The sequence below is a fragment of the Athene cunicularia genome (assembly GCF_003259725.1).
Source record: "Athene cunicularia isolate RWA chromosome 1 unlocalized genomic scaffold, athCun1 chr1_part1, whole genome shotgun sequence".
NCBI classification, from domain to species: Eukaryota; Metazoa; Chordata; class Aves; order Strigiformes; family Strigidae; genus Athene; species Athene cunicularia.
Window position 1 is genome coordinate 27,844,711 of NW_020799091.1, and position 10,104 is coordinate 27,854,814.

General features: G+C 42.0%; 1 protein-coding gene across 2 annotated transcripts; it reads left to right on the forward strand.

Moving 5' to 3' along the window:
- Positions 1 to 6: 6 nt before the first annotated feature.
- C1H13orf42 (chromosome 1 C13orf42 homolog) lies at positions 7 to 8,039 on the forward strand. 2 transcript variants are annotated; one of them, XM_026860496.1, is made up of 3 exons: positions 7 to 843; positions 4,177 to 4,324; positions 5,134 to 8,039. In XM_026860496.1, exons 1-3 carry the CDS (start codon positions 430 to 432, stop codon positions 5,361 to 5,363), a joined length of 792 nt encoding a protein of 263 aa, XP_026716297.1. In that variant the 5' UTR covers positions 7 to 429; the 3' UTR covers positions 5,364 to 8,039. The 2 variants fall into 2 exon arrangements, with proteins under 2 accessions (XP_026716297.1, XP_026716305.1); XM_026860504.1 differs by having other exon boundaries at positions 4,177 to 4,215.
- The last annotated feature ends 2,065 nt before the right edge of the window (positions 8,040 to 10,104 follow it).

Consider the following 10,104-nt stretch of genomic DNA (forward strand, 5'->3'; position numbering starts at 1 on the left):
GTTCAGCACCACGGTCAGCGCCCGGCGCCCTCCGGCCGGCGGAGCGGGGCACGGCGAAGCGCGGAGGGAGCGCGGATGAAGGAAGCTCTGCCACGACGCTGATGTTTTTTACGGGGAGCAGAAGTCAAATGAAAGGCCAAAGCATGATATTTGGCCTCCTGTACTGTATTTTAAACGGACGAAAGGATAAAGCTATTTCACTGACGCAAATGGAATAGAAAAACCCATTTCTGCATTACCATCATGCTCTTCACAATGTGTTAGACCGAGACCAATTTGTGCAGCAATAGGGTTTTTTTTCTCCTCATTACAGTAAGCGGCAAAATTGTCTGTCTGCTGAGGGCAAGAGTAACAGCTGCCGATTACCAGATCTAGGGTTAAATTAAAGAGCTGAAAGAGAAAAGGCATAAAGGGAGGAAGTGACACATTATGTTCAAAAAGATCCATTCTATATTTCACCCCAACTCCCACCGAAGAAATGTGACAGATGACATCCCTTACTGTGATGGCACAGGTTCTGCGGTGAGATTGATCCGCAGCACTTCTATGTACATCCTTGGAGGTGAGCAGGAAAAAGTTAGTGAACCACTAAAAAAATACAGAAGTACAACCAGCATCGACTCTTGCTTCCAGACAAAAGAGGAAGACAGAGACTGGATGTATTCTAAGACTCAGGACTGCTTGAAGTACTTACAGGATCTGTTAGCCTTGAGGAAAAAATACCTTGACAACATCAATAAATTGAAATCCATACACATGGCTGCAGATTCCCCAATGTCCACAAAATCATCCAAAACTGGAAAGAAGTCATTTTTTCCACTTCCTTCTGAAGAGTCTTCTAAGGTAATTCCTAAGAACTTTTGCCATGTGCTTGGCCATAAGTCATGAAGCAATTAGCTATATGACCTATGTTGATTTTCTGTTTTATTGGTCTCAGCCAGTTGTCTTTTTACTGTTACATCATTTGAAATGCTGCTAGATACCTTAAGATTCTTTCTGAGTAGTGGGAAATTAAGTGTGAAAGACTGGTCATGGAAAGAAACGTATATACCTGTGTTTGGGTGGTGGGAAAGAAAATGGGAAAAGGAAAGAGATATGTGAGTATGGGAAGTATCTGAAAAAAATATTATGGAGGAGGGACCTGTTCTCTTAATACTCTGATGGGCTACTTAAGTGCCTCAGAGTTCTCCACAATGGTTATTTATAGCTGTTAATCACTGTCAAGCACAGTAATCCCTAGGTTTGCTGGCAGTCTTTTTATTGGCATAAAATTACCTACACAAAATAATTGTAAATTAATTGAAACAAATAGGATTTTTTTCTGACTGGTCAGATAGTTTGCCAGTGCTACATGTAACATCAGTGCAAGCTCTACCGGTAGGCTGTAGGTCATGAGGAATTCTTAAGGGTTCCTTTCTCTGTTCATTAGTAAGTTGGCAGGTCATTTTAAGACAATATAAATCTACACCCTTTACTGTAATGCTACCAGAAAAATAACACATCATTTTTGGTGCAGATTATTTCCATGTATCCTAAAGAGAAAAGCATTACAAAGCTTCCTCCTTGTCCCAGTGTATAGAATGTATGTCACTAGATGGTTCAGTGGTTGATCTGAGTCCGGACTTGATTCAGTGAGGACAAAGGAAAAGATTGCATCAGGTGGGGTGAACTGTTTAGGTAACATGACCACAAACATTACTTTGACAGCAGACTCAAGTTACCCAGTGCAGTCTTCAAACTGGATAATAATGGGGAAGGTGGGAAGCGTGGAAGTTTGGCTGACTCACTGGTTAGGCCAGGTAGACTTTACCAAAAAGCTATTGCCACATTTAGATATTCTGTCACAGCAGAATGTCAGAATGGCTGAAGCTGAACTCTGTTGCAGGCATTGCTTAACCAAAGGACAAGGCTTATGTGTTTAGGACTAAATAGCACATTTTTTAATTTTATGTTTTAATCTAATGCTCATTCAGTCAGTGAGATTTCTCATTTGGTTTTATTAGGCTTTGTGTCATCTTTTTAACGCTTTGAATGGTGACTCTCAGAAGCTAGCAATAGTAGTAGGAAACAATACTCACCTCAGTGGGCTGGAGTAGATTTTATAAAGACATTACTATTTAGGGCCAGGGAAACATCCAGAGACAATGACTGAGATATAGGAGAGTGTCCTGGTGGTGCCAGGTGCCAGGAGACAATTCTCAACGCTATAGATGAAGTCTTTGAACTGACTTTGTGCAATTTGTTACACAAAGATTGGCTTGAGGCCGGGGAGATTTACAGCATGGCAGTTCCCTGATGAGCTAAGCAGTGATGTAGCAAAGCAGTACCTGACCAACTATCAGCGAGACAGGAAAAAAATTAGTGCATAAGGGTACTAAAACCATGGACCAGGAAGCTGGGAGCTAGATTCTGCACAACTAGACTTCATGCAAATTTGTGGATTTCTGAGATTTGCCACTGAAAATACCACTTCAGAAAAATGCCAAACTTAACGGGTTTGGCAAACAAGTGAATCTCCCACAGTCTGAGGCTGAGTACTGTCACCTGACTGTGACCAGCTATCTCTTATGTATGAACAGCCCTGGTACTGGCTGGCATGTTGACTCCATGAGCTGTCCCCTTAAGAACAGACAGGGACATCAGCAGGATATGTCACCCGTATGAGTCATTCTTTCCAACAAAAATGGCAGGGTTGAAGCTGCACAGCCCTGGCTTTGCAAAATTTAGGGGGAGGTCAAGCCTTCTAGAATAGCCAGAATACTCTGCTACCTAACTACAAATTTTATGTTCACAGGTTGCAAGGCTTGTCTTATCACCAGGCTTGAATGGTTTTGTCCCTAACTACCTGTTTGTGTTAAATAACCTGTCAGTGGAAATTCTCTTCTTTCCCCTACCTGCTGCATGATTAATGTTGTTTGTCCAAACAACCTTGTCCTCATGGGAGGTTTAATCCAAAGATCTCTGGGGCCTGGACTACAGGCTGACTGTGGATTCAAAATTTGCCACTTGGGTCTAGTGAGAGAAAGTAGAGAGGTGGGTCAGGTGCTAGAAATACATAGGCATTTATTTAAAATGCTTTTTAACCAATAAGGGTTTAGTCATAATAGCAGTCACTATTTTCAGTAGCTGTATGGTAGCAGCTATCTTTTAGCACTTCTGAGAATGTCAATCAGCCCATAATGTCAGGAGGGGAATAAGCTAGCTCATCTCTCTGCCTCCACAGAACAGGGAGCAAGCTGGTCCTTCAGAGATGTGATACAGCGTGTATCCTTTGCTTGCATGTTTGAAACCCAAGGTAGCAATTTTCTGACCTGCTGATTGCTGCCTGACAATACACCTAGCTTGGGCTGGCAAGGAAAATATACGACCCTTCATTAGGTAGAGCCTGGCAGGAAGTATTCATCCCATATGGACCTACAGAATTGCTAACTGAGGCTTTATTACTGCTTCAGCATTTATAGACAGGCATTTGCTTTTTTTTTTTTTTAATGAAGACAGGCTCCTAATTTTAAACCCCATGGCTTTCCTGTGGGAATTATCACAGTGTTGAATGACTCATATTTTAGCACACATGGTCCTTTTCCATTTCAAAAAGACTTTAGCAATTTAGATCTGGATTCATTTCACCTAACCTAGGCATTTTAATAAGATGCTTAAATTAGTAACCAAGTTACCCCACAATCCCTTTGCAGCTAAGAGAAAGAGCTGCCTGCAGAGGGGAATTCAGCCTACCTAAGGCCTGACTCATCTTCTGAAGGTACTGGAGCCCTGCATTAATTACAGAAGGAACCCTGCATGACTACATTTCTAATGTGTGTCTCATTAGGCGCCTACTGCTAGGTAGAATAAATTTGACCACAAAGCCCAGCTGTCACTTAGCCACCTAATGAAATGGCCTGATACAGGGATTCTTGGGGATTTTATAACTCCTGGCTAGCAGTGCCCAAGTGGAAGATGTTTGGTGTTGAGCATGTAACAAGATGGACGTTTGTTACACTCTGTCCTGCTTTCTTTGATGACTACAAACTATGGAGTAGTCTAGACATCCGTCTTTTTCTGACAGCTGGAAGTATGGAATCAAATACAATTTTTGCAACTTCCTTTTACAGTTTGTTCATTAAGAAGTCATTGTGCCCAACCCTTAACTAAATCTTTTTCTCCTTATCTGATCAACAGGCATCCATAGAGAGAAAAGGCCCACAGTCCGGTTCAGATGTAAGGGAAGCAATAGCTTTCTTCGACTCAGTTATAGCAGACCTGGATTCAGAGAGATATCGGAGAGTTCCTGATGTGGATCTGCCAAATGTGGATGTTGATTTTGATGGTGCAGTATAAACCAGCCAAAATATTATTATTATTGGTGTGCAGAGTGTAGAGGGAGGAGTAAGACCATGTGTGTTTATTTAATGGATGCAGTTTTCCTCCAAGTGTTACTTCCCAGATCTAGGACCATTACATGCAATATGTGAAACTATAATAATACATTACTTGTTCCCTGTTGAAATGGTGCAGTTACATAAACAATGTAGCATGCTTAGTGCTGGAACAGTGCTTGCCTTCTGCTCAGGGCTGATTCCCAGCCTTGCAGCTCTACCCCAAGATGTCTTTGGAGGATAGCTATAAAAAATATAAGGATAATTTTTTCTTCATCTGGTTTTCGTTTTTCACATTGAGAAATGGCTGGATGTTTTCTCTCCAACCAGAAAAAAAAAAAGAAGTCATTTCAAGATTAGGCTAAATAATGGTGTGTTTCCATCAGAAAGGATGGAATTGCCAAACTACATAAAGAAGTGCCCATCTGAGCTCATCATCTATCCTGTATAATCCGTGGAGAGAAACAGACATTTCTCTTCTTTGTCTTAGGCTAAGGTGGATATCTGTCTTAGGCTAGGGTGGATATCTGAACCAGGCCAGATTAGCTGTGCCCTAGAGGTGTGCATAAAGGGACTAACTCTGACATACATATTTATACTGCAAACATTAAAATACTAGATAAGATGAATCCCACCCCAAGTGACATCCTGCAGTGAAACCAGTTCCAGGAAGGACCCAAGCAGGCACCCTGTTCTCTCACTGTGCATTTAAAAATATCACTGGCAAACTGTTAACACCAGATTATCTTCTGTCTTGCAGTTGCTACCAGCACAAGCGAACACAGTTTACATTCAAATTGGATCCTTCGTGCTCCCCGGAGATACTCACAAGATACTGCCCAAACAGCAAAAGCTGCAAACCAGTCTCAAAGAAACAGCCAGCGGAGAACCACTGGCTCTAGGAAGAGGTTGGAAAGACACCCCATGTACTTGCCCAAAGCTGTGGAAGGCGCATATAGCACTTTAAAATTTAAGCCCAAAACACGTTAGAAAGAATATTGAAAGAATATTCCCTCTTCAGATGAAGACAGAATATATGAAATAGGGCAGGTCAGAGTTGCTTTTTTTTTTCCTTTTTTTTAAAAAAAATCTGATCCATCTCTTTTACACTCTAGAAGTGACATGTGCATGCACTGAAGGTTCTTTGTGTGGGACATATTTTAAGCCATGGCTTTTCCAATGTTGGACTCATATGAGGGTTTAACTCATCAAGTTCACTGTGCCTAACAATACTGCTTTGTCATTCAGCTTGGGGGGAACTCCAACTTGACAAGCCTTTTTTCTAGTGCTGTTGTTGAAAGCAATGATTCAGATTGCCTGGTGCAGTAATTTTTTCATCTGACTCCAGCACTACAAAGCAATTCAAGCAATTCAGAGAATAGGTTGGAGCTTTTTCACCAGTGTTTCCAACTTCAAAGCAGTGAAGCAGAATTTTCTCCTTTTTTTTGCATGTGAAAATTTGTATGTGCCATCATTGACTCTGTGATCTGAGAGTATACAGCAACACTGAGGTACAAGCAGGCTGTGGTACAAGCAGAGAAAGCTGCAGTGAAGGAATTGGCATTAGAAACCTGTGTTTGGAGAACTGCTCCAGTGTGTTTTGAAAAAATAAGCTATCTTGTACTTTGCTTGCCATTGGGAATGGTTCTGTCCTTGGATACAACATCAAGGGATTCACTGCATGCAAAAATGTATACAATTTTTTCCATATGGTTACACCACCTGCTAGTTTTCATCTATTTTAACACCCAGTTCCTGAATCTAAACATCCCAGTGTACAATAGAAAAGCTTAATGTCTTGGAGAAGAACACTTTGTGAATAAATTGAAGCAAAGGTTGTTCTCAAGGGCAGAAGACAACTTGCAGACAAATTCCCTGCATCAGCTCTAAATTATACCCAATATTTAGAAATCTGCTACTTCATCATTAAAGACTATATACTAGGAAGAAAGCAGTCTAGAGGTATTCTTCTTCAGGCTTTTTCATCTTAGAGGTGATATGTCTTCCACGTGATACTTGGAATTGTTAAGACCTATAGTCTGACTTTTACTCGTGTACAGCAATGTAAAAATTCCTAGAAACTGACAAAGAGATAACACCCTATGGAAATACTAGTCTATGGCCCTTCAGATAGGGCAATACCATTTATACCACAGGCATCAGTCTGTGCTTTGTCTTAAGCACCAGCTCATGCTTTGTCTTAAGAAGTTGTTAAGATGTTTGGGATCAAGACTTTGCTTACTTTGATTTTTTCCATCTGGTGTTCAATTGGTGGTTCACTGTCATGGATGGATCATGGTAGCACTGATATGACCAGCTGGTGATTCACTGGTGATTCCTTGTTTCCACATTCAGTACTTTTTGTGTCTACAGGCTTGGATAAATTTCCTAAGGCCCTGGTCGACAGTATAACCCATTTGATATGTCATAACCTCCATAAACCTTGTGCCCACCACACAGAACTTTTGGCAGGTGGCAGTTCTTGCTGATTTGGGTTCCTAGTCTTTGGGACAGAGTTATTCAAACAGCATGAGGTGGAAGTACCTCTCTCAGATCTCGCTGATCTAGGACACTTCCTGTCCTGAGATAGGAGAGTGCCAAAAACCCCTATGTATGTTCCTCCATTCAGAGCTGGCATGTCTTGTGTGATTAAAGCATTTTGTTTCTTTTTCTAGAGGTGTTCGTGAAGGGGAGGGAGGAATTGTTTCTGCAGTACTTTAATTCTGGAGTTGCCTTTGCCACTCATTGTCCAGTCTGTATCCTCTTAAAAATGACCACTTTAATCAGCATCATTGATAAATATTAATGAAGAGTTTAAATTAAGGTCTAGGGTTTGTTTCCCTGCTGTTGGTCCTTCTCAAGATGTCTGTATTCTCTGTACAGTGTTGCTGCCTTTGTACCTCCACAGTCCTGTCCTGACTGCCCTGAACTGAACACTGTAACTCTTAAAACTGTTCTGCCCTTGACATATGATCATTTAAGGCCACTCAGGCAGGTCGGATAGCCAGTGTGCCCCAAACACACCCCTCATTCCTGATATGCCTCAAGGCTGCAGTGTGAGTGTGAGAGACAGCGCTCAAAACTGCACATTTTCGGCAGCTGTGTAACCCCTCTCCAAGCAGAATCTGCTGAAATTGCTGAGGAACATTTTTACTGAGTGTGTGGTCACCTTTTTGCTACTAGAATCTGTAACATGGATAGATGCTGACAGAAAAACCTCAACTGTCGTTTTGAGTTGCTATAACAGAATTAGGCACATGCGTAATTAAAATATTAATGAAAGAAGAAGAAAAGGATACCTATGGAGTTCTGCCCTGGGCTGTGCTTCATGTTCATAGTGCCAAGGTTTTTTCATTGGAGTAGCTGATCTTTTTGCTATTGTCTAAGGATGCACTGAGAAGTGCACACCAGGACTGCTTCAGCATGCTTGACCTTCCCTGTGACTTCTTGTGTCCTTGTAAAACACCCATATCTCTGGTTATCTGGCTCTGACAGAGGGTAAGGGTCCCCCTGCTGTCCAACACACAAACTCCAGTGTGAAATGTGTGCTGCTATGAATAAGAGACAGAAGGGAAAAAATAAGATTTGTAATTTTGATTTGGATTTTGTGATTTTTGTTTTTCTTAATGCTTACTTCAAGCCTGTTATCATCTTAGGAAGTTTTAATTAAGCAAGTAAAATAAAGCAGATTTTCTCTGAGAACATTTTCTACCTCCTATCCCATAAATGCAGTCATCTCCCTTCTCCTTCTAGTATATTAGCCCTTGTGTGCTCCTCACTGGACACGGATCAGCTCCAACAGAGCTATGGAGAGTGGCTTGAGTATCTTAGGACACTCTCTGGGGAGGTGAGAGCTAAGGGTTCAAGCCCAGAAACCTGGTCTTGTGTTACCTGTGCTAGAACACGACAGTTGAACAGAAAGGGAGCAGGAGAGAGGAAAAGAAGCATTTCCAGCCCCTGTGTTAGCTGTCTCCTCAGAGCAGGGTTTAGCATGGATGGCAGCATTGCCTGTAGACAGAACCATGCCCCTGGTGAACACTAACCCACTTTAGGCAGCTTTCCGCGCCGTTTCCAGTTGCCATTGGTAGCCCTACAAAGGTGCTCTTCGGCTGCTCTGAATTCTTGCCCCAGGGGCTTTGGAGTCTGAGCTCTCTGCACAGATGCTAAAGGGACTCTGTCTTCCTTGGGTAGGCCCACTAAATGAATGACCTTGCTGCAACATGAAGTTATTTTCAGGCATTGCAAAGTTGAAATTAAGCAGCTACTATAGGTGCTCTGTCAATGCAAATTGTGCAGAAGAATTATTCATGACCAGCTCTGTATGACCTAGATCCCTTGCAGAGATTATTAGTGAGTTCTTTCAGTCAAGTCCCCAGGCCCTGATAATGAAGCACATCAACTAGGCTGCTCTGTGCAAGCGTTCCCCACAGCACTGATCCCCAAAAGCTCTTTCCCAGAGTGTATTAGAGTAATAGGCAAGATCTTTAGGAGAACATTCTCTTATTTTGTTGTTTCAAATGCAGGGTATATTGGGGTATTTCAGGTTCCTCTAGCTAGTGCCATTGCTGAGCACTAGCTCTGAAGGGGCTCTAGCTCTGAATTTCTGTGACGTCACATCCACAGCTGTCCATGAGAAACTAAAGATACTGTGTACAAGAATCCAGTAATGGAAGAGAGGTAGAGTCTGGTGAAGGAATCATGTCCTGGGGGATTCAAAATAATTTTGTCCTTTTGTGTTGAGCCTCTTAGTGTAATCCTGATGGACGTGAGTTGAAATTGTAAGCATCTTTGGTGGAAATGGAAGAATTATAGGCAGCTAATGGAAAGTTGGCAGCTGGACAGGATGTACGTTCTGGTTTGAATCTTTTGGTGACATAAAGTTACAATGAAGGCAGAAGGTGTCAGCACTGCATTAAGTAATGCAGGAAGTCCTCCAAGGTAATGCACAGGGAAGATATAGTTATCTGCTGCTCCAGATTGAATGGGGTGTCTAAAAAAATATTACATTAACACCTAGTGGGTGTCTTCAAAATTTTCACAGCTGTAGTGCCGTTTGTAGTTCTGCTTGGGCAAATTCAGGAGAGTGCCTGTTATGTTTTCGTGGTGAAGCAAATCCACAGGGAGATGAAAGCAGCATGAAGCTGGCCAGTCACAGCAGGCTGTGTTTAGGGGGCTTTTGCCACCTTTGGGGGTGTAACTCTGAGTTATGCCCATGGTAAAGTAGAATCAAATTGCATCAAGTCAGTGGAATGACTCCTGACTTATCTTGAGGTTAACAGCTAGAAAAGCATGTTGTTCTGAAATAATTCTGAGGGTAAACCAGAACATATGAGCCCTGCTGATTCTGACCAGGCTGAGAAGCAGAATGTAGAGTCTGTTACTTGATTGGCAGTAATTTAGTGCATGGTGAAAAGTTTTCTGCTAACAAGCTTGTCATATTAAAAAATTATCCATCTCTTTTAAGGCAAGACCAGGCATCATCACCTGTCAGAAGAAGAGGTGACCTATTAGAGAAAAAGATGTGATGGAATTAAAAGTGATGTCTTCCACCCTTTTATTAAAGTGAGGCTGGGAAGGGAGCAAGACCTCACCAAGAAGCCTATGGCCACTGTTAGGGAGACACTGGAAGCGCTGCCAAAGTGAAATGTGTAATCGAGCAGAAAACTTTCACTACTAAGTGCTGGGGACTGCCACTTAGAGCAACAGCTCTTGAAGATTTCTAGAAAGGTAG

Coding starts and splice junctions, on each gene's coding strand:
- C1H13orf42 (XM_026860496.1), top strand. CDS start 430: ATGTTCAAAAAGATCCATTCTATATTTCACCCCAACTCCCACCGAAGA. Junction 844..4,176: donor CTTCTGAAGAGTCTTCTAAG/GTAATTCCTAAG, acceptor TCTGATCAACAG/GCATCCATAGAGAGAAAAGG. Junction 4,325..5,133: donor TGTGGATGTTGATTTTGATG/GTGCAGTATAAA, acceptor TCTGTCTTGCAG/TTGCTACCAGCACAAGCGAA.